We start from the raw sequence: 25,099 nt of genomic DNA, 5'->3' as shown, positions 1-25,099 counted from the left end.
GTATATTTTGATGTTACAATAAATGTTTTATCTATGGAATAAATTTTGTCTAAAACATACAAGAATGGTTTACGTAGCAAATCAAATATGATAAATGTACTGTAAGCTAATTATGTTTTAAGAGTCCAGTTACCTCATTATTTTGATGTTTTAACCTTCTCCAATGATCTGATGTACCTCGGCCTTGGAGTTCACCTTCATTTTTGTTTTTTTTCTAACTTTATTTTCCAAAAGCTGGATATAGTTTTGGTGCACAAGCACATGAATGGATTCCGACTTCACCTTCAGTCTCTGTTGGAAGATACATATACCGGTATAGTTGTTCTATCCCAAATGTCAAAATATACAGTGTGGTGCAAACTCAGAAATGGGAAATTTTATGCAAAATAGAGAATGTCCATCTCAAATAAAAAAGCAAGACTACCGTTTGTTCAACAGAATTTCTTTTTTTTTTAAACAAAAAAAAAAAGTCATAATTTAATTTGTAAAACAGCAATGCATTCAGAACCATTATTGTGCAAATTATAAAGCAGAGTTTTTCTTTTTTTAAAGCAGAGGTCAACTATCTGCCCACCTTTTAAAAAGGTAAAACTTGTAAAAACAGCCTGCTTGTGTATAAGACCACTTCCACATTTGTTCCAGAACTGGTTCATCTTATTCTCTGGAGTCTCTTACAGCGTCCTTGTGGGGCCTGTTCTGTTTTTACCCAAATTAATCTGCTTCACCGATGGTCGCTTTGTTCTCGATCGTTTCGGAAAGTAATGAAACAATAGTTAATAAAACTAGCCCGGGAGAGAAATGTATTCGGTTTCGGAAAATAATCACCATTTCTCAGGCTCCAAGATGATGCATTTGCCCTGAGAACCAACATCAGAAACCTTAAGACATGCAAACCTATCACATAACCTGCTGAAGATAGCTGGAGGCACAAGTGAAAAACTTACAGTACTTTAAGTACAAAGAAGGCTGATAAAAAAAACAACAACTATTTTCTAGTCTAAAAATGTATTAAAAGCACTTTAAAAACCTTTCATAAAACCGTGGAACATAAAATGGCTTCAACATGAGTATATTAAGGAAATAACTAGATCATACTTCTGCAGTGTGACATCAATTTTAATAGTCTTTCTGGTTTATGAGGACCTTACGTGGATAAATTACGTGGAACACTTGTGTGTTCAAAAGCTACTGGAACATGGGGCAGTTTCGCAGCGCCTCTGTGGCAGATCCGTACTCGAGGACGTCGTCATGGAAACGAGTGAGCTCCCCTCTCACATCCTTGACGCCCCTCCCACTCCGGTACTTCATGGAAAGCAGCTTGGAGCACAAGTATCGGAGCCACAGCACGTTGGTGTGGGGGTGGTAGCTGTTCCAGTCGTTCCTGTAGAGAAACGGACAAGAGGGTCGATACCTTCGCTACCGCAACTGTTCTGAAGTGCTGCTTTAAAACACTCGAAAGGAGCACGGTAACCTGCAGATTGATCGTGTTCAAAGTGAAATGTGAGGGTTTCCTCCTAAAGCTCCATAATTATTTGAAAACAAAAGACCAACAACTATTAAATGGCCCAATGTAATACAGACATTTCGTCACTTTAGTATCCATTTCGCTACAAAAGTTTGGGACTTGGTTGAAAGATATTAACAGAGTCCAAAAGTCACATAAAAAAATAGTGACAAAACTAGATATGCATTACAGTTTTAGATGGCATCTGGAGAGTGTAAGGCTCTGTCCCAATACTACCACTACCCCGTGAGGGTAGTGGTGTCCCAATTCCTCTTTTCACCTAGGGGTAGTGAAGAAAACGAGTGTAGTGGCTATGAATCTGTCCCTACGGAGCAAGTGTTTTCGGATGCACCCTAGGTGAATTAGGGCCAGTAAAATTTCCCAGAATGCTTTTCGTCGTCATTTGCGGACTGAATAAAAAAAAAAAAAAAAAAAAAAAAACATGGCGGACATTTCTAATTTTTAGTGAATAAAATCAATATTTTGAGTTAGTTTCTGCATAAAAATGTGTTTTGATTACATTTCTAGCGAGAAATATATATTTTATTTTCATAATATTCGCTCAGTGAATGTACATAATCACTCGTTTGCCCATTGTTGCGAAGCTTTTTCAAACCTCGCCAGAATAAAGGCTGATTTATGGTTCCGCGTTACACCAACGCAGAGCCTACGGCGTAGGTTACGCGGCGACGTGCGCCGTACGGCGTACCCTACGCCATAGGTTCTGCGTCAATTTAACGCAGAACCATAAATCAAATTTCTTATACCAATAACAGGTGTTATTTGGATGAACTGAGCCCAGGTTGGGGATCTTAACGGTTACTTTTACGCCTGAAAAAATATTAAAACTTAATAAAGTGGCATATTAACAGCGCTACAGCTGAAATTAAAACAGCTTTTGGCTCTCAGCTTCCTGATTTTAGTGGTGGTGCTGAAAGTAGGAGTAGTGGGAGTATTGGGACAGGCCCCTGGGAAGATTTCAAGTGCCCTAAAATCTGTGGCTTCTTTTTAGGGGTAGTGGTAGTGAGGGAGGGCTAGTGGTAGAAAGTAGGGGGTGTATTGGGATTGGCCCTAAATATCACACCACCTAGGTTTACGTATTGCCATCCAGCACAAAAAAGTTCCACAGGAACATGACACATGGATGTTGAGGTGTTTTCTTACCCATTCTCTTGTCTCATCAGTCTGTAGATGTCAAACTGATAGTCTCCCTGTCCCATGAAGAGCTCTTCATCATTTGAGATGTCACAGGATACAGTCAGTTCATCTGGTGGGAACAAAATGTTGTAAACGCATTAAGAGAACAAGCCAGCCAGAATATGAGCGCAAGCGAGCAGGAGGCAGAAGTGATGAAAAATTAAAACTGACCAATTTCTAGCCTGGAGAGAGAATAGTCGATGATGCGGACCAGCACGCCTTTGGTTTCCACAGAGTGAGCCGCTCCGTTGAGAAGGAAGCTGCCCGTCCTCTGCCTGGTGGTTTTCACCAGGACGTTGCCCCAGTGGAGGTCCCTGCAAAAATCGGATCAAGTTTGTTTACACAACAGCAAAACATCCTGATGCAAATATAATGCAGCGTACACGACACACACCTCAACGATCAAACCTGCTGAAGGCTACATTTCTATCTGCAGCCGCAGTGACAATCACGTTAAAGTGTTGGGAAATTATTGGGACCTAAAATGTCCCAATAATTACTAGGGGTGTAACGATACACTAATCTCACGATACGGTACAATACACGATATTGAGGTCACGATAACGATATGATACGATATTATAGCAGTATTTTTTTTAACAACCTTGAATGAGGAACATATGACTGGAAAAAATTGTCTTTTATGTGAAAGACACAAAATACAAAACAATACTGTACGTTTGCCCTATTGTTACAGTTTGTAATGCTTTATAACTGTTTAAGTTTTAAAGAGAAAGCCAGGCCAACCATTTTCCACAAACTGAACTAAAAGTAAATGTCAGGTTTGCATTTTGCATCTTCAGTTTCATACAAGTAAAAATATTTTGCCACAAACTGAATAGTTTCTCTCATGTATGATTTGACTTTTTTCTTTTCCAGAAATTTAACAACTAAAATTAAATAAATAAAAGTAAATAAATACATACAATTTTACATCATAAAAAAGATTGATTCATGTTCACCTTATAAGTGTAAGAGGAGATTTATTTTGGTAATTCAGAGTTCATTATTTTCTAAATATATTCTTTATATTCTGATGTAAATCAGGGTCTATAATTACACTAGTCAGTTTATCTGTAGTGATTAGTCTGTTTTAGATTGGGGGGAGTGATACGCCACAGTACGGCACTAGGCGCTGTGTTGATGTTCTGAAATCCTACACTGTTGAGGGACATTAAAGTACACTGGAACTCAGCAGAAGTTGTCCACGTGTTTATCCTACTCACGACCCGATAAAGGTTTAATTTAATAAGGTAAGGCTTAACTCTACACCACCCTTACATAAGTAAAAGTTCAGAGCTCAAAACCCCCAAGAGTCCCGTGATCGGGGCCGCAAAACGGTACTAGTTTCTTCTGAGCGGAGTAAGATTTTGGTCTGCGGGTCGAGCCGCGGTCGGCACAAATACGCTGCACGTTACTAGTCAACACGATAGAATATTAATAACCCAATATCGCGATACAGTTTGTCACCTCCACAACACGTATTGTGATGTTTTTGTATCGCGAAATTTCGTGGCACGATATATTGTTACACCCCTAATAATTACATTGTAAACACTAAGGGGTAAATCCACAAAGAACAGATTGCGCCCGCAAATAGCGCTGTGAATTGCGCTGCATTAGCGCCCGCAATTTGCCCCGCCTTAAGGTCCTATTCACAAAAGACTTTGCTCTAATGATATACCGGGGCAAACACGCCCATAAAGTTTTGCGGCTGAGTGCAATTTGCACTTGTCTGAGTAAGTGAGCGGAGCTGTTTCCAGTGTTCTCCATATTTCTGCACACACATTGGTCCATAATGAAAACTGCAGAAATAAAAAGTAAAGTGAGTGAAAATAAAACGCCGTGAGGCGCAAGGGCGCAATTTCCACTGGGAACAGGGGGGGCATAATTAGGCTTAACTAGTGTGTGCGTATGTGACAGACGCGCATGGGACGATTGTGAAATACGGAATAAACTGTTTTATATGAATTCTAATTCCCAATTGCGTAACAATTCCGTATTTCAAGGGACGGGTGGCAGCCCACCCGTCCAGCGGCTGCATCTCCAGCAGCAGCTGAGAGTCCTGACTGACGCTGAGCTTCACAGGGACACGATCAGCGCTATTTTATTATAAGTCTGATATATGTTGTGATATGTGATGACATTATTAAGCTGTTAAACACACACATTCTAGATTTATATGTTTATATGGTGGAATTGTTTGTAATAAAGCAGCCCCTTACTGTATGGATGAATCCTGAGCTCCTGTTATTTTTATTTTTAAATCAGAGATAAGTCCACAACCCCACTTGATCTGACTGTCTACAGTCATGTCTGACTATAGATTTCACCCTTAATATCATTCAGTATCACACAGGCTTGAATGACATTGAGAGAGAGAAACAGAGAGATGGGGAGTGAGGAGTTTGCGCGCAGTTAATACAAGCTTCTGAAACACGGTATTTGCTCCACTATTTTTGCGTGTGGCAAATAGCGCTGGCCTTTGTGAATTAGGCGCTTTTTGCAATGAGGCTTATTTGCATAGAAAGGGGGCAATTTTGCGCCGAATGTATGAATATTACCTAATTTGCATGCATGCAAATGGCACCGGCGCAGACTGCCACTATTTGCTTGGCAGCGCAGTTTGTGGAGCAATTCACCCTTTGCGGGTGCTTTGTGAATTAGACGCTCTCTTTTTGTCTCATTTGCACCGGTTTAGCGGCCGCAAAAGCCGCGCAATCCTTTTGTGGATTTGGCCCTAAGTGCGTTTAAAAAAAACAAGTGTGTGGTTACAATTCATTTGAACTTCAAAGTCAATAAGTTGAATAAATGTTGTAAGTATAAATGCATAAATGTCACAGATGCCAGTTTCAAATATAATTTCTGCTTTTATAGTCTTAAATACTTTAAATAACTAAGATTTTGGTTGTGATTTAGAAGACAAGTATGTGTCTTACTGTTTCTTTTCTAATAAACCTTGTATACGTGTTATTTACCACTCAGCTTAAATAATGATGCATGAAGCCAGTCAGTGTTGCCACTTAATAAAAACTATGCACAAGTGTGTACTCCACCTGTGCTCAAAGTGTAGCTCCTGCTCAGCGACAGCCAGCGCAGCGGTGACCTGATGAAGGATGCTCTTGGCCACTCCTAACGACGCCAGCTTAACACAAGAAAGGCTTGAGTTAAAAGGCTGCATAGAAAACTGGTCCATGGCGTGATGCTTCGGGGGCTCCCGTCACTCCGGGCCTACCGTGCCATTGCTGTTCTCCAAGTCGGTCCCTCCAAACTCAAACTCCAGGATTAGGAACAGCTGGGTTTTTTCAAAGAAATCTGACCAAAAAAAAAAAAACAAGCGGACAAACTTGAGCCTGATGAAACGGAGTGACACACGAGCTGGCTCTGAAACTCTTTTGAAAGGGCAGATTCTGCATTCGCTCCCAGGAAAATCACATGCAATGCCTCGTCAATGTGACTAACCTGGCCTGTCATTCTCTGAGCCCTTCCGTTGGTCAAAGGCATCCCAGGCCTTCAGAAATTCTGGTGGGTAGCAGCCTTGAACGCAGTGGAGACTTTAAGAGGACGACAAAAAAATAAAGAAATCAACTTCAGGAAAAAACAGACAAAAAGCAACAAACTAAAAAAAAAAAAAAAAAAAAAAAAAGGAAAGAAACTCACTCATTGAGTCCAATAAAACCGTGTGTCTGGTTGTGCTGCTTCTCCTTGAGGCTGCTCAGCTCCCTGGCAGGAGGGAAGGAAAAAAACAACAACCAAACACCCACATTGCTCATTAGTGCAGCTCAGTAGGAATACTTTGAAGTAGTTTCCAAATCATCATTATGCATAACTACATTAAAACAGTCAGACTTCATAATCTTTACATCTCAGCAAACAGAAAGCCGTGGTGTGTAGGCTCAGCGCAATAAACATGTGTATCCCACTTGTTTGAGATAATCGTTTAATGCATGTTCCTATATCAGTTTACAAGCCTATGAGAGATCATAAACACCTATATGTAGTGATGCACCGAAATGAAAATTTGTGGCCGAAACCGAAACCGAAAATAATAATAAACACTTGGCCGAATACCGAACAATACCGAACATGGTTCTTCGCAGTTTTTCCATTTATTTTGCCAATTTTTTCACCATTGCATAAATCAAATAAATTTGATTTAGGCATGCTTTTAAAAGAAAAAAATCTTTTACAAAATTACAAGGTAGAAAACATTTGTTGAAAATAAAAAACTGACATTTTTTTAATTTCCCAGCATTTCTTAAATATTCCAGCAGACATTATACCAGCAAAGAACAATAACTTAAAATAAATAAATTATCAAAATAAATTTTTTGGCCATCTTTGAGCTTACGTTAGGCTTAACTGACTGAACATTGTAACATAGGCCTTAAAACAATAAAAATGCATTTAAGCGCTCAGGGTTTTTTATCATTTCAAATGATAAATCAAACTTGTAGTGCTGAAAGACTTTGCAGATGTGCCCCCTCTAGATATTTGAGCAGAACATTCATTGCAAACAGCCATTCTTGTATTATTCTTTGCCACTCTAAAATACTTCCACACTGCTGACATGTTTGCACCGCACCACTTCACTCCACGCTCTTCGCTGTTTGATTTCGTCATCTAAACGCACCTGTAATAGATTGATCTATGTTGTTTTGGTTCCACTTGCTGGTGAATGTTAGTTAAATTCTTATGTGGTTAGTTTTTGGTTGGCCAACGATTTATGTGGTGCGCAACCATTACGGAGCGGCCAGTCTATTTATATTACAACGCCGTTATTAATTGTTTGGTTTTTTCCCAACTTATTCCACCGAACACCGAAAGTGTTTTTTTTGCCATTTTCGGCCGAACAATTTCGGTTACCGAACAATCGGTGCATCACTACCTATATGACATCATTCATAACTGTGACGGTCCAGAAAGGTTGGAGTTTTGGTTTATAGCCAGTACTACGTACTTTGAGATGATGATCTCGTGAAGGATCTCTCCAAAGGTCTTCTGCTCCTCTCCATTCACCTTCTCGTCGCCCTCTATTGGAATGATCTGAAAACACAACCCGGTCCGTTAACCGACGACACGCCCCTTCAACGTTCGATACCGGATATCAATGTGGCTTTATTTTCAGTTTAGAGGACACTCAAATAGTTTAAACCCATGGTGAACTTCCTTCACCTTCAGCAGCGGTAAAGTTTGCCCAGATATCGTCACATTATTCTCCAAAACTACCGGTAGATGTTATTAATATTATTGCCAGTTCCACTGGAGAAGACCATATTATACAAGGTTATACAGAAAGCTTCTGTGTTTTTGCAGTTTTGTATTAAAAAAAACCCCAACATATTTGGATGTACAACTTTATGATGCAGTCGGATTAAATAGCCAACACCACATGACGACTAGGGATGGGCAGTATGGACTAAAAAAAATGTATCACGATAATTTCTGGCATTTATACAGATAACGATAAAAACGACGATAAAAAAAAATACCGATTCAACTCCACCTTTTTAACTATGAATCTATCACCACATTCAGTCTTTGGAGCCCCCAAAACACTGCTCTAAAACAATACTAAATGCTACTGAACTTAGTGCTGGGTGGTATGACCAAAAATTTATATCACGGTATTTTTCAAAATGATATCGGTGTCACGGTATATCACGGTATTTTTCTTTTCATGCACAACTGGGTAACCACATTTTCTAATGATTTGGAAAGGAATTGCTGCAGTAAATTGGCTTAGAATGGCCTATTTTACTGTCATGAGGAGGATGCATAAATCAAATAAATTTGATTTAGGCATGCTTTGTAAAGAAAAAAATCTTTTACAAAATTACAAAGTAGAAAATATTTATTGAACATAAAAAACTGAACATTTTTTAATTTCCCAGCATTATGTTGTTTTGGTTCCACCTCCTGGTGAATGTTAGGTAAAATTCTTACGTGGTTACTTTTTGGTTGGCCAACGATATATGTTTGTAGTGCGCAACAGTTACGAGAGCGGCCAATCTATTTCCTTATATTACAACGCCGTTATTAATCGTTCGGTTTTTTTCCCACTTATTCCACCGAACACCGAAAGTGTTTTTTTGCCATTTTCGGCCGAACAATTTCGGTTACTGAACAATCAGTGCATCACTACTGCTAAACAGTCCCCTCACAAACAGTGTCCAGCGGCGTTCCCAATGTTGTGTACGCTACTGTACATACTCACCGGTATTACGGTATATGAAAAATTCATATCATAAGAAAAATAAACACCAGTATTCGGTATGAACCGGTATACCGCCCAGCACTAACTAAACTCACTCACTCACTCACTCATCTTCTCCCGCTTTATCCATTACCGGGTCGCGGGGGCAGCAGCCTCAGCAGGGATGCCCAGACTTCCTTCACCCCAGACACTTCCTCCAGCTCTTCCGGGGGGAGTCCGAGGCGTTCCCAGCAGAGCATGTGAGCGGAGCGGAGCGTGAGCGAGCGGGGGAGCGGAGCGGCGAATTTTGAAAGGAGCGCAGAGCGGGATTTTTTTTTCTAGGATGATTGGCTGGAGCGGGGCGTCATCCCGCTCCAGTTTCGCTCCGTTACCCCTCATATCACGGCCCCGATGCGTGTCCAAACATATCCCACCTCTCCACAAACTACCTGTTACCTTTCTTCTTTTCCAGTCCTATCTCTGAACCGTAGTTGGGAGAGCTGGTATTTTAATTCGGTCTCTGGCTCGTAACCGGCGTTAGGAGTCCGGGGAAAGTGAAGGGAAAAAAGGACGGAGGAAAAATGCTGTCCGTGCAACCTCGCACATTTATTACAAACATGTAATAAGAGCAAACAAAACGCGTGAGGGCCGACGACTGAAACTAACAGAGGACACACTGAAAAGTAACTGAACACGTGTACCGGTCTTCCACACGCGCACACCTGCATCTCCCTCTCTCTCCTCCGCTGCACCCACACGTCTCACACACACACACCCGAACACACAGTGAATGAAACATTGTTTCGGGAAAGGTTAATAAACAAAAGTGTATTAAACCAGATAATTCCATTAGGTGAAATTATTTTCTTATTTTTTCTTGTCAGTAAATATCTATTTTTTGGACTTTAAAACTATGTCGGCTCTGCGTAATTGTTCCTCTCGGCTCCGTGACTGGCTGCAAGGAACGTAACTTTGCTGAGTCTCTCTCTCTCTCTCTCTCATCCACCTCTGGTTAGATCTAAGGCTTCAGGTAAACATGTGCATTTTATATGCATGCAAACATTTTTGGAGCGGAGCGTGGAGCGCTGCGCGGAGCGGAGCGGGTTGCAGTGTTACTGGAGCGCGGAGCGGTTATGGCTGGAGCGGCATTTTGCGACTTTGAGGGCGGAGCGGAGCGGTGACAACCTTTGTGAGCGAGGAGCGGAAATTCTCGCCGCTCCACTCCGCTCACATGCTCTGGTTCCCAGGCCAGCCGAGAGACAGAGTCTCTCCAGCGTGTCCTAGGTCTTCCCCGGGGTCTCCTCCCGGTGGGACATGCCTGGAACACCTCCCTAGGGAGGCGTCCAGGAGGCATCCGGTACAGATGCCCAAGCCACCTCAGCTGACTCCTCTCAATGTGAAGGAGTAGCGGCTCGACTCCGAGCTCCTCCCGGGTGACCGAACTCCTCACCCTATCTCTAAGGGAGCGTCCAGCCACCCTGCGGAGGAAACTAATCTCGGCCGCTTGTATCCGCGATCTTGTCCTTTCGGTCACTACCCAAAGTTCATGACCATAGGTGAGGGTAGGGGCGTAGATTGACCGGTAAATCGAGAGCTTCGCCTTTCGACTCAGCTCCCTCTTTACCACGACGGTCCAGTACATCGACCGCATAACTGCGGACGCTGCACCGATCCGCCTGTCAATCTCACGCTCCATTGTTCCCTCACTCGTGAACAAGATCCCGAGATACTTGAACTCCTCCACCTGAGGCAGGACTTCTCCACCCACCCGGAGAAGGCATGCCACCCTTTTCCGGTCGAGAACCATGGCCTCGGTCTTGGAGGTGCTGATTCTCATCCCTGCCGCGTCGCACTCGGCCGCAAACCGCCCCAGCACATGCTGGAGGTCCCGGTCTGATGAAGCCAACAGGACAACGTCATCTGCAAAAAGCAGATACGAAATCCTGAGGTTCCCAAACCGGATCCCCTCCGGCCCCTGGCTGCGCCTAGAAATCCTGTCCATAAAAATTATGAACAGGACCGGGGACAAAGGGCAGCCCTGCCGGAGTCCAACATGCACCGGGAACAAGTCTGACTTACTGCCGGCAATGCGAACCAGACTCCTGCTTCGATCATACAGAGACCGGACAGCCCTTAGTAGAGGGCCCCGGACTCCATACTCACTCAGCACCCCCCACAGAATGGCACGAGGGACACGGTCAAATGCCTTCTCCAGATCCACAAAACACATGTAGACTGGTTGGGCAAATTCCCATGAACCCTCGAGCACCCTACGGAGGGTATAGAGCTGGTCCAGTGTTCCACGACCGGGACGAAAACCGCATTGTTCCTCCTGAATCCGAGGTTCGACTATCGGCCGTAATCTCCTCTCCAGTACCCTGGCGTAGACTTTCCCCGGGAGGCTGAGAAGTGTGATCCCCCTGTAGTTGGAACACACTCTCCGGTCCCCCTTTTTAAACAGAGGGACCACCACCCCGGTTTGCCACCCCAGCGGCACTGTCCCCTTCCTCCATGCAATGTCGCAGAGGCGTGTCAGCCAAGACAGCCCTACTAACTAAACTACACCAATTAAATTGAATTAATAAAAAACAATTAAATGAGTCCACCTGTACTGCAAAACTGTAATGACTCAAGCTCCTCGCTCTCAGATCCGCCATGTTTGTTACAAAAAAAATGTCTGTCTGTCTGTCTGTCTGTCTGTCTGTCTTTCTGGCTCATTTCCTTCCTTCTTTCACACGTACGTTGTGCGTCGATTTAACGCAGAACCATAAATCCGGCTTTACACTAAAACGTCATCAACGGGAATTTATCGTTTTTACTGCGAGATGACAAATTCTTACCGTGGGGAATTTTTTTGACGGTTTATCGTGAACGGTAAAATATCGCCCATTCCTAATGACGACACAAATGGCCTTACTTTGAGTGCCACGGTGTCTCCAGAAGCGTTGGTGGTGGAGAACACCTCGCCGAAGGTCCCCTCGCCGATCTTGGCGCAGCGTTTCATACGAACAGGGAGAATGCAGGCGTCCCAGGCCAGCGGCTGCTGCTGGCCACACTCGGAGAACACCTTCTCTGCATCCGACAGATCAGCATCTTCACACACACTCTGGGGGGGATCAGAGGGGGGTCAGATCGGCTGTACGGCTGATGACACACAAAGCTGTAATGGTTTTCTGTGTGAGGTGCTCTGTACCTGGGAACCTTGGCTCTGCAGCTGTGACTGCAGACGCCTGGACAGCGGCGTGCGTAAGGGCGTGGCGAAGAGATCCGTGCTGAGGTCCACTAACGCCGTCCTCTGAGGAGAGCCCTTCGCCGTCACAGGTAAATTCCTGGGAGTGAGTTGCACTACAAGCAACAGGAGGTAGCAGTTACTCATCGAGACGCCTGCACGAGGACAATAAGCTGCAAACCCCGAGTTAAAGTCACGGAAACACGTTACCCATGCCCTTGCGATGGACAGAGAGGGCGGCTTTGAGCCGGCTCCAGGTGTGCGTTCTCGGCGTGAGCTCGGCCAGCAGGGATGACAGGTTGAGCCGACTTGCTCTCGCTGGGGTGGAGAAATTCATCGTGGTCGCTGTCAACGGCTCCTGAGCAAAAGCACAACACAGAACCTTTAACATCCTTGCTCGGGTTATGGGACCTGGGGCCGGATTCACAAAACATTAAGAAAAAAAATATTCTTAAGTGTCATTTGTTCAGTCTTAAGAAGAAAAAAGAGAAGAAGTCATATTCTCCAAAATGGTTCTTAAGCATTTTCTCAACTCAAAGTTTCTTCTTAAGAAAAAACTATAGAATAAATGGTATTCTTGAAATAAAAGTTCTCAAATTTGTTCTTGACTTTTTTCTTAACTTTAAGACACCTTGACCTGTCTTAAAATTTCTTCTGTGAAAGGGTAAGCGTCTAATATCACCTTTTTCAACACATTTGCACATGCACAAACAAAGACCTGCAATATTGTGGAGCGATGCATCGGTGTAGTGAAGTCTCGCTTCAGCTGCATCGACTGAATATAATGAAATGAATAATAATAATAATATTAATACGATATAATTCTGGGATACTTGGCTGCATGCTGCTGTGTGAACGGTCTGCTGGAGCGGCGTACTGAATCGTTTATTTAGTATGCAGTAGGGATGGGCGGTATGGACAAAAAAATGTATCACGATAATTTCTGGCATTTATCCCAATAACGATAAAAAAAATTACCAATACAAAAAGTGTCATCAACGGGAATATTTCTTTCTTTCTTTCTTTCTTTCTTTCTTTCTTTCTTTCTTTCTTTCTTTCTTTCTTTCTTTCTTTCTTTCTTTCTTTCTTTCTTTCTTTCTTTCTTTCTTTCTTTCTTTCTTTCTTTCTTTCTTTCTTTCTTTCTTTCTTTCTTTCTTTCTTTCTTTCTTTCTTTCTTTCTTTCTTTCTTTCTTTCTTTCAGGCTCATTTCCTCAATTTATCGTTTTTACCGTGAGATGACAAATTCTTACTGTGGGGAATTTTTTTGACGGTTTATCGTGAACGGTAAAATATCGCCCATTCCTAGTAGGCAGTATACAGTACATACTGATGCAGTATGTAGCATCAGGGCTCCAGACTGCGACCAAGTGCTCGCATTTTGCGACCAAAATTTGAGTATGTGCGACTGAATTTCATGTCCACTCGCACACGTGCGACCAGTAAATTTGCCAGTGTTTTTTTTTTTTTTTTTTTTTTTTTTTTTTACACGTTAAACGTTGAAGGAGTGCCTCAATGAACCCCCATATTTGCAGGCCAATGAGTGTGAAAGGGAATGAGTTGGGGGATCTATTTATTTATTTATTTATTTATTTTTTTCGTTTAATTTCACCAGCTCAAAGCAGGTATTACGCCCGGACGACATTTAATGCGACACAATTCGCTGCCGCCGCGGCGCGCACATTAAGTTAGAAGAAAGAGGCGGCAGGTATGTTTGGTTTTAGTAACATCATGCTCAGGCCATGAGTCTGCAATGGCCCAGACGGGAGAAACATGTAGCTCATTGCTTAACTTTTATTTTTAATCCACTCTATATTCTTCTGGTTGTTCTCCGATATGTCCCCCCTCTAAAGCCTGATTTATGGTTCCGCCTTAAATCGACGCTGAGCTCTGCGTTGTTGTAACGCAGAACCATAAATCAGCCTTCACCCGGTACATACATAGGTTTCTCTAAACATCTGTCCCCGCTACAGTTTTAACTAAAAGAAAATGTGCTCCAATACAGCAGGTCTCATAATTTTATTTTGAACACTGCTTAAAATTTGCTTGACACAAATGAAAGTTAAATTTTAACATGTGGGAAAAACACCTAACCTTTTATCAGGTGTAATGGCATTTTTAGGTTAGAAATAAGAATATTTCTTGGTAAGATCCTTAGTTATTTGAGTGAAGGCAGTGAATTTGGTCAACTGGTGTAAGTTCAGGGTTTTAGTAAAGACACAAGTAGGGAAATGTTATTGGCCAGTACCCCCAATATTTGTACATTTGTTAAGTACTGTGTTTAACAGTTACATTCATGGCTGAAAGGTTACTAAGCACTTTGTTACCAAGCACTTTTTTATCATGTGAATGTATGTTTTTTTTATATATAATGACAGCAATGGTGCTGTCAGTTTACTTTATGTTGCGGCATCTTTAAAAATGCACAATAAAATGTTAACACTGCATTTGAAACAGCACATTGTGGTAATTCATTAATCTATTATGAAATACGTATCACTAATACACTGAAATGTAGTAGAAATGTAAACATTTGGTTAGCGTGTCGATAAACGATGTGCGCTCCTAAAATTTCTGATTGTGCCCCTAAAAATTTTCAGTTAGGGGCTACTGTGCTCCTAGTGAAAAAAGTTAGTCTGGAGCCCTGAGCATGTACCGGTAGTACTTAGTATGCCATTTCGGATACAGCCATATTTTAAGAAGTTCTTAAGTAGGAAAAATAAGAAATTCGTAAGAAATGACAGTTCTTAACACGGTTCTTAAGAAAATATTGAGGAATTGCACTTAAGAACTTTTTATGAACTTCTTAATTTTAGATCTTAAGACATTTCTTAAGATCGTTCTTAAGAACATATTGGTGAATCCGGCCCCTGGCCCGAAGCTGCGGGGACGGGCAGCTGCAGGGCACAGGGAAACTTCTGCAGGGCTTTTTAACAACACCTGGTCAAACACCTTACAGCTGATCTGCTCGTCAACCAGTCACAAAGATGATTGGGTAAGAAAAGAGAAAAACTCTTTCAAGAGTAAAGATGGAGTGAGGCTTAGCACTCTGGGAAAACAACAGCTCTGTGGGTTAACCAGAGGGGTTTTCTACCAGAAAGCTTCAACACGGCCATATTTCTTTGTATTGTCCACCTTAAAAAAACAAAACAACAACAAAAAAACCTAAACCTCGAATTTCAGGCAACAGGCACAACAACTGCAGCTCTACTCTTCCTTTATCACTTGAGTCTTTCCCCTTCCGTCTCTGTCCACACGTGTAAAAATATGCTGAGCCTGAATTTAAACACACATTTCAGAAGAAGAGCTACGGTATAAAATCCATTATCAATAAACGTGCTGTATTATTTCAAACAGAGGAAATTGCGCAGACCAGAATCGCAACAGTGTCCCATAAAAACATTAAACTAACTGCATCATAATAATACAACTAAAGCTTTATTTTATTAATAGTCTGTATATTGTAAATTAAAAGGTGCGAGACTTGAAACAAAGATGCCTAGTCTATGGGAAGAACATTTTATACTAAATGTATCAAATATTGTGTTACTATTCAAATCATCCATTAGGTTTTATGAAAAAAAAGGGAAAAAATTAGATAAAAAAAAATTAAATTGCAATATTGGGGGGGAAATAAATAAATAAATCGCAATTAGATTTTCCAAACTCATACAGCCCAATGCATTGACCAGACGGTGTAGTTACTGAATGTCAGTCAGTCGCTCGACATGCCGACATTCATTCAACAGCCATTTAAATGCTGTTTCACTGTAATTTAATCTGGAATATTGTCATGAAATGATCAGTGAACGATTTTAACAGCAGTTTAATCCAAAACTGAACACAAACTGCTCTGGAGCAGCATCACCATGGTAACGTAGGACAGTTTAGCGAGATTAAATTAAATTAAATTAATTCCCCCCCCAAAAAGCCAGACTGAACCTTCTTATCCAAGACTCTTGGACAACAAAGCATGCTACAGATGCATCTCCACTGAAAGGTCCCGAGGGTTACCAGCTACACTAGACCGCTGCCGTTTATGACTTTGGCCCTGTCCCAATACCCCCTACCCTTAGTTTTCATCCCTACCCCTAAATTTTGCGCGTTCCCGTGAGGGTAGTGGTGTCTAGGAATGGGCGATATTTTACCGTTCACGATAAACCGTCAAAAAAAATTCCTCACGATAAGAATTTATCATCTCGAGGTAAAAACGATAAATTCCCGTTTGATGACGTTTTTGTGTAAAGCCTGAATTGTGGTTCTGCGTTAAATCCACGAAGGAAGGAAGGAAGGAAGGAAGGAAGGAAGGAAGGAAGGAAGGAAGGAAGGAAGGAAGGAAGGAAGAAAACAGGAAGGGAAGAAGGAAGGAAGGAAAAAAGGAAGGAAGGAAGGGGGAGAAGGAAGGGAGGAAACAAGGAAAGGAGGAAGGAAGGGAGAAAAGAGGAAGAGAAGAAGGAAGGAGAGCAGGAGGAAAGAAGGAAGGAAGGAAATTAGCCTGAAAGAAAGAAAGAAAGAAAGAAAGAAAGAAAGAAAGAAAGAAAGAAAGAAAGAAAGAAAGAGGGGGTAGTGAAGAAAACTAGTGTAGTGGCTATGGATCTGTCCCTACGGAGCGAGTGTTTTCCCAATGTTCACTAGTTGATCTAGGGCCAGTACAATTTCCCAGAATGCTTTTCGCTGTCATTTGGGGACTGAATAAAAAAAAAAAAAACATGTTGGACATTTCTTATTTTTTAGTGAATAAAATCAATATTTTGAGTTAGTTTCTGCATAAAAATGTGTTTTGATTACATTTCTAGCGAGAAATATATATTTTACTTTCATAATATTCACTCAGTGAATGTACATAATCACTCGTTTGCCCGTTGTTGCGAAGTCGTTTTCAAACCTCGCCAGAATAAAGGCTGATTTATGGTTCCGCGTTACACCAATGCAGAGCCTACGGCGTAGGTTACGCGGCGCCGTACGCCGTACCCTACGCCGTAGGCTCTGCGTCGATTTAACGCAGACCCATAAATCAGCTCCCGAGCCGGCAGGCAGGCAGAAATCCCAAAATTTTCGGAGCAAGCCGTTTATGACTTGGTTGTGTGCGTGTGGATGCCGTGGTCACCTGTGGCTGTTTGTGGTGGGTGGAGATCAGCTCAGTGATGCTGCAGTCCTTGGTGAAGCCCCACTGAGCCGTCCGGCTGCCAAAAGTGCTGGTGTCGCCCCTGTTCTTCCAGCGACTCACGCTCAAGCCGCTCACACACGCCTTCCTCGTCCCCCCCGGTCGGTCCACGGACGTGCTCCTCCTCCTCTTGTTCTTGGAGGCCAGAGCGGCCTTTTTTCGTTTTGGGGCAGCTCTCCGCAGGTTCTTATCGGCTGCTGCGCCTGAACTGGTTTTCCCCTCAAGAGTGGTCCTTCTAGTTTGAACACCAGCTTTCACGGTGGGTGAGTTTTCCCTGCTGTCGCTCTCAGACGGATGGTCGGTTTTTGTCTCTTCATTGCTGGATGAGTCCGACACATCCGTTGAGGAGTCCAGCATGGCATCTCTCAAGTTCCGAAGTTCTTTCATTAGTGACGGACTTGATCTCTTTACTTGTACGAAAGGTCTCTTTGTCAAACATTTCTCCTTCAGCATCAACTCGAGCTTTGAACGGTCTCCTGAATCTGTGGACTCCGTCTTTGCTTCTGGACTGTTGCCATGTGGCAACTTTTGCAGCTTCTCAGCTTTAATTTGGGACAAAGTCAACTTTTGTAACTGAACTGAGCATGTCCTTTCTCTCCCAGCCTCCTCGGCCAGGATCCCCTCGCAGCTTCGGTCCGTGTGGTGGACGGAGTCGATATAAATCACAGACTCCAACTCCTTACAGTCAGCTGATGACAAACTGTTTGCTCTCAGACTTTCGGCCAGTGAAGCCGACTGTTCACAGTCAGTCAATGATTTGGACCAATCCCCGGTTTTATTGGTTTCCCCGGAAGAGTGGTGGTGAATAAGCGACTCTTCTGAAGAGTGTAAACCACGAACAGCTGAGCCGCCGCCTGCAGGCTGAGGTTGTTCTTCAGTTTGCCGGCTGTGGGCTGAGCCTGAATCCTCCAAACAGGATGAGAAGGTTGTCTGACTGCAAAGCTGAGCCACGGTGAAGAAGTCCAGCCTCGTCATCTGAACGCTGCAGCGCTGGTTCAAGCACTTCTCCTTCAGGACATCTATCAGCCACTCCGACCCTCCTGCTGCCGACACAAAACGAATGCTGCTTTCATCGTTTACAGAAAGAACATTTTCACTGGGTACCGCTCCACCGTCGCTTCTCTTCGAGTTTCCACTCTGAATTTTGGGTTCTTCGCCGCAGCTGCCACCGCTGGGCTCCATGAATAAATCAACAGATTGTTCTTCACGGTGAAGCAGACCCGGCGCTCCTCCAGCAGCGGCGGACTGTGGCGGGAAGGCCGCCTGCCGCGGCGAATCCGAGGATTCTTGAAAAGTGCTCGAGGCCCCGATGCAGCTGACCGACAAAGACGGAGGACTGGCGACCTGATCGTGGGTAGGACGGCGTTTAGCCTGCTCCCGTTTGCTGAGGGCGCCTGCTGAGGGCGTGGAGCAGAAAATGGGTTTCCTGGAGCAGGGTCCGAGGCTGCGATCCGCCGATTCGTTGAGGGAAAACTCCCGGAAGGGTTTGGCAGCGAAGCCGGTAGTCCCTGCAGCGGTCACTGAACTCTCAGCGCTGGACAGCCCGAACGCCGGCGGGGCTTTCCTCCTCCTGGAGCGCAGGGACCTGCCGGGGCCAAACGCTCCGGACGTAAAGTCATCTGAAGAGCTGAGTAGACTGGCTATGGCCTTGGAGAGCTTGTTAGAAGCTGCACATTTGCGACGGGTTACAAAGCGCCCAGCTGAAGCAAACTGAACACTGGAAAAAAAAAAAAGAAGAAACAGAGTTACTGTTTACAACTAGGGCTGTTCGATTTTGCCCAAAAATAAAATATTGATTTTTTTCTCTCAAAATTCGATTACGATTATTTTGTGAATTGACAAAAGGCAAAGAAATGATTTCAAATATGCTGTTTTTTTATTGAACATTTGCCCCATTGGGCTTTAAGTGCAAACTTTGCTCTTATTAAACCAAAAATGAATGAATAAAGTGCAAAACTCTGTAAAATAAGTTGAAAAAAAGTTTTAAAAAATATAATAAAATATAAAGTTTTATCTCTGAAAAAAAATCAGCAAATCAGCACTTGCAAACATACAGTAAGTTATATTTCCAATTAAATAAAACAAGACATTTTCTAATTAAACTAAACTGGGTCTTTGCATTCTAAATAATAATGCAACCCATGAAGGAGGTAGAGGTGTGTAATGTCAGTCATTACATTTGCTATTCACATTTGCAAGTTTTTTGCAAGGAACACGAGCCGGTCTAGCGCATCTGGCTTGAGGGATGCCCGGTGGCATGTTACAACGCCCCCTCCTACACTAAAGAGCCTCTCCGATGGGGCACTTGTCGCAGGTATTGAGAGGTATTTCCATCAATCATTAATATGTGTGCAGACAAGGTAAAAAAATAAATAAATAAATTTAAAAAAAAGTGAAAAATCGATTTTTACGAGTTTCACGTTTTAACATCGTTCTAATTACATAATCGCGATTACGGTTTAAAATCGATTAATCGAACAGCCCTATTTACAACACTAACTAACATCATTTGCAGGGCATGTTAACACAAGCATCTTGTGAGTACTTACTTGGAGTCTGGCTTCATTTTGACTGAATTTTTTGGGCGTCTTGATGCAGACCGTTCTTCCTCACTGTCGGTGGTGACAGACGGCTTGTGGGTCCTCGGCTTCGTAGGAACCGGCGCAGACACGAGCCGGCTTCTCCTGTTGGCACACAGATCCTTTCAGAGCGCATCAGACAAAACTGAGAAAAGGGGGATGGTCAATAAGATCTGAGCAGACCTGTGTGTTTCAAAGCTTCCCAAGGCCAGTAACAACTAGAAAGTAGACATATCGAAGTAACAAAAATGTACCAGAAAAACTAAAAACACAGCTGCCTGAAAAGCTTTTCCAAAATCTAAGTTTAATAAACTAAAACACTGCACTTAAATCTTGATCCTACAACTGGAGGATGTTATGCTTTTCTCTGTATCACCATCTAGAGTTGGTAGAGGTGTAGCAATACCGCTGCGGACGACACAGAGGCAACGTTCACGCGTCAGCCCCGTAAACTGTTTTAAAAGAACTGGGAAAACGCTCTGTGTTCTGAGGATTGCTTGCTTGAAGCTGCGGTTGCCGTCTGGTGGTCCAGGTCAGTGTTTCCCGACCCTGGTCCTCGAGGATATATTATATAGGCTATGTATATAATATAATATAATATATATATATATATATATATATATATATATATATATATATATATATATATATATATATATATATAAACATTTTGTATAATGTTTTATAATTTTCTTTTTATGGCCGCTTGTAAACTACCTCTGTCACATTGCATGCATGTTTTAGATCCTCCCCTGCTTCAACACACATGATTCTAACTGATGGCGTGTGGATGTCCTGGTGTTGCCTTTTATTGCCAGTTGTGCCCTCTTGTTTGTCGCCACCGCTGTGTCAATTATAATATCAGCAATAATGATACTAGGATTATTCATATTAATATTAGGCTAACGGTTGTTGTTTCTGTAGATGTTTTTACTGTCACTATTATTATTTTAATAATAATAGTAATAATATTGTATATATGTATATGTACAAGTATATTTATGTATGTGTAACTGTGTACGAGTGCATGCTTGCCTTTGTATTTGGATGTATGTTCATACATGTATGCATGTAATAGTGGGCGACCGATAATCGGCCGTGGCCGATTATCGACTTCGATATTCATAATTTTATTAATAATCGGTATCGCCCCCCCCCCCAAAAAAAAATCGAAAATAAATAATTTCGATTTTTTTTTTTTTTTAAAGAAAAATTAAGAAATTTACTGAAATACTGCATTTTCTTTTTGTATTAAGAATGTTCAACATGCTCAAACTTAAGTAAACTTAAGTAAATATTTGCACTTAAAAAAACAACCTGTGTAGCCATTTTCACAACCTGTACTGTTTGGTTGTTTGTCATGTGTACTAGTTAGCTTACTGTTACTACCTCCAAGTAGGCACTTGCTGTGGTTTGGGTCTGGGAATTGGGAGTATTGTGCCTGACTGTTCTAAAATTGAGGCTGTTATTCCTCTTAATTTGTTATTTTTTATAGGCAGCTTTTTTATTTTATGTAAAGAGAAAATTCACTTTATGTTATTTTTAATAACTGAAATGCTGCTTGTTTTGTTTGATGTTCCATAATTTGCACTTTTGATATGTGAGCCGTGCGAAGTGAATATTGCTGTCCTTCATGGTTAAACCAATAAATTGCTCATCATTCATTTAAATGAATTCTTGTATTGAAATTTGTTTTCTCCCAAAAAGGTAAAAAAGGGTAATAATCGTATCGGCTATCGGTCTTTTTGATTTCCCCCTAATCGGTGATCGAAATAATCGAAAAAAAGGCTGATCGGTCGGACACTAGCATGTAACACAGACATTGAAAATATTTACAGACCTGCATGCATCTCTCACACTCTTATCTGTTCATCCTTTAATTTGTCTTGCTAGCCTGTCTGTCATTTTTACTGCAACACAATTCACCACTAAGACACATCAAACACCACATTAATCACAGCACTACACACATCTATCAGATTTAGTCCTCTGTCAGAATTAGGAATGCAGATGTTAATAAAATATGTTAGATCAGACTGTCAACGAGGGTTGGTGAAAGACATGCTCACTTTCACACACATCCACGCACCTGAAGAAAATTAAAATGCATATATACAGTACAGACCAAAAGTTTGGACACACCTTCTAATTCAAACAAACTTTTGGTCTGTACTGTATCTCATCGATAAAATTTTAACCAAATCATGGTACTAACCATTAATATATATATGCACTACATAGAATGGCTTTTAATGTGTGGATTTGCACTTGCAAACCGCAGCCCTGTCGATGAACATAACATATTCTAAGATCTGTTCAAAGTAGCTTGATGTTTATAGACGCAGTAACATCTGCTTGTACAAAAACCACCACAAGACCCTTGTTGATAAACAGACCTGGTTGTCATTCTCCTCTTGCTCGGGGGAGACGATGGCCTTGTGATATTGTCCTCATTGCTGCTGATTTCAACTGGGCGGAGCACTGCCTTTCTCTTCCCAGGATTGATTGGTTTCCCTTTGCAAACACTAGTTCTCTTCCCTCTAAGAAGGAGAAAGCAAAGAGTATGTGACATAAGCAAGCTGATATTTGTATATAGGAAATAATTTGTATGCTCATGATGATTCACACACCTGCTTGTCTTGGTCTGATGACCACGCAGTGGGCTAGAAGTGGAGAGAGCAGTAACTTTCTCCTCATCACTCATGTTTTCTTCATCAGAACTCTCAATCAGGTGTAGAAAGGCTTTTTTCTTGGCAGGACGCATGTCTCTATGAACCCCTGTGTACTTGCCCCTATAAAAATCACAAAATCAAAAGGACACCGAGTTAAATTACAGTTAGAGTAAATTAAGTACGGTATGTCAATATGCAGTTACATAAAAGGCCTCTTGCATATTTGGATTTTCAAAATAAAAGTCTAAATTATGGATCATGCCAAGTATTGTTCCGTGTAATCAGAGGTGTCAAGTAACAAAGTACAAATACTTCGTTACCTTACTTAAGTAGAACTTTTGGTTATCGATACTTCACTGGAGTAATTATTTTTCAGACGACCTTTTACTTTTACTCCTTACATTTTCACGCAATTATCTGTACTTTTTACTCCTTACATTTTAAAAACAGCCTCGTTAATCCATTTCATTTCGGCCTTTAAAAAAAAACTATCCAGTTAAATTGCTCCATCCGGATAGAGTGAATTTGGTTGTGGTTGTTTCAGATGTTCTTGTCCAGTTTTGTTCTTACATCCGTTCCCTCAGATTCCTGCAACTAAACTTGGATGTACATTCCAATAAAGGATAAATGATGACATGCCTCTGAAGTTTGACTTTTTGCACCATTACAATACTTATAGGCAACTAGTCATCATATCTCCTGCTGAAACACATGTTAATGCTCAATAGTACACATATGGTTCTTTAATATATTTGCATTATACTAAGATGCATTAATTTACAATGGCTTTTTTCCCCCTTACATTACTTTTACTTATACTTTAAGTAGTTTTGAAACCAGTACTTTTATACTTTTACTTGAGTAAAAAACTTGAGTTGATACTTCAACTTCTACAGGAGTATTTTTAAACTCTAGTATCTATACTTCTACCTGAGTAATGAATGTGAATACTTTTGACACCTCTGCGTGTAATTACAATAAAACCCGAGAACAGAAACAATGTAACCAAATAGTATTAACAATAGACCGGATAACAAAAACATAACACTGTTTTGGAAGGATGAAAACCAGGAAGACTAACCTCGTCCTTCTGGGGTTTTCTGGTTCAGCCAAGTCATCAGAAGAGGACGTGCTATCAAAATATTGGTTACGATCATCAGGCAATACCCAAGCAGATATTTTGCGTCTCTGCTTACCATAAGTCTTTAAGAATAGCGGTTTATGCCGTTTCATGTTTGAAAATTCCAACTATAAACGATACCCACGCTAAACCGGCAGATTGAGACAATCGCGTATTTTATAAAAAAACGGCGCTTGACTTAACTTATTTAACACCTCGGTTTTAGTCCACTCAGAAGAAAACTACTGTTGTAGATGTAATTTAAGGGCATAAATCCTCATTTTTTTGTCTGTTTTAAACCGTAAGCAGATCTCCGACACCCGCTCCTCGTTCAAATTCACGGACGTCGGTGATTGGTCAGCCAAACACGTGGTCACCGCCGCACAGCGCCCCCTGGCGGAGCGGAGGAACAGCAGTGTAGCCAGCAGGCTCACCACTGGCAGTCAAAACCAAAACAGTCCTTTGGGGCGCATTCCTGCAGATTTAAAGGCGCGGTGTAGCCGATAACTATGGAGGGAGATTTGTATCTTAATTATTCAATCAAAAAAAAAAGATTGCTTCAATCAAAAAATACATTTTCAGTTAAAGAAAAAAAAATGATTGAATGCAAGAAAATATTTGAGAGGCAAAAGAGCATTTGAACACTTTTTTTTAAATAAAAAAAAAAATAATTCAATTTTAAGTGATTTCTTTTGTGATTGAAGTAAAAAAAGTTTTGAAGCCTTTTTTTTTTTTTTTAATCATTTTGACAAAAACATCCCGCAGTGGGCGGATGCTTCCCCATTGGTCAACCCATAGACAGACATATTTTTTTGCATTCAAACACTTTTTTTCTTTGATTGAAGTTTTTTTTTATTGAAGTGATTTTTTTTCATTGAAAATATTTTTTTTCTTTTTGAAGCAACTTCTTTTTTGATTGAATGATAAAGACACAAATATCCTACCCATAATATGGTCCATACACAAAAAACACTACTTCAATAAAAAAAGTGGCTTCAAACAAAAAAACTTCACTTCTATCAAAGAAAACATTTCCAATCAAAGAAAAACAGTGTTCAAATGTATTTTTTCGAGTCTCAAATATTTTTTTGCATTCAAACACTTTTTTTCTTTGATTGAAATCATTTTTTCTGATTGAAGTGATTTTTTTTAAATTGAAAATATATTTTTTGATTGAAGCAATCTTTTTTTTGATTGAATAATTAAGATACAAATCTACCTCCATAGATAACATGAAATAAAAATAACTTGATATCTTTACATAGGAAGATGACTATCACCACTGAATGCTCTTGGACCAAAATACATGCTTGATCTTTTAGGTCATCTGGACCTGGTTTGTTGTGGTTCCCAAGAACAAGAACCAAGCAAGGTGAGGCAGCGTTCAGTTATTCTGCTCCTCACCGGTGGAACAAACTTCCTGTAGACCTGAGGTCTGCTC

General features: G+C 41.4%; 1 protein-coding gene across 1 annotated transcript; it reads right to left on the bottom strand.

Moving 5' to 3' along the window:
* Position 1: 1 nt before the first annotated feature.
* Positions 2 to 24,002, bottom strand: haspin (histone H3 associated protein kinase). Its single transcript, XM_061707549.1, has 16 exons — positions 23,620 to 24,002; positions 22,497 to 22,658; positions 22,263 to 22,406; positions 19,837 to 19,971; positions 17,231 to 19,004; positions 12,337 to 12,484; positions 12,091 to 12,242; positions 11,815 to 12,003; positions 7,662 to 7,747; positions 6,362 to 6,424; positions 6,164 to 6,255; positions 5,937 to 6,016; positions 5,758 to 5,846; positions 2,873 to 3,015; positions 2,669 to 2,771; positions 2 to 1,381 (listed from the first exon to the last, which is right to left on the bottom strand). Exons 1-16 carry the CDS (start codon positions 23,769 to 23,771, stop codon positions 1,186 to 1,188), a joined length of 3,708 nt encoding a protein of 1,235 aa, XP_061563533.1. The 5' UTR covers positions 23,772 to 24,002; the 3' UTR covers positions 2 to 1,185.
* Between the last annotated feature and the right edge of the window lie 1,097 nt (positions 24,003 to 25,099).

Source organism: Cololabis saira, chromosome 1 (assembly GCF_033807715.1).
Source record: "Cololabis saira isolate AMF1-May2022 chromosome 1, fColSai1.1, whole genome shotgun sequence".
NCBI lineage: Eukaryota > Metazoa > Chordata > Actinopteri > Beloniformes > Belonidae > Cololabis > Cololabis saira.
Note: the sequence above shows the minus strand (reverse complement) of the source record. Positions and strands in the feature narration are given on the sequence as shown.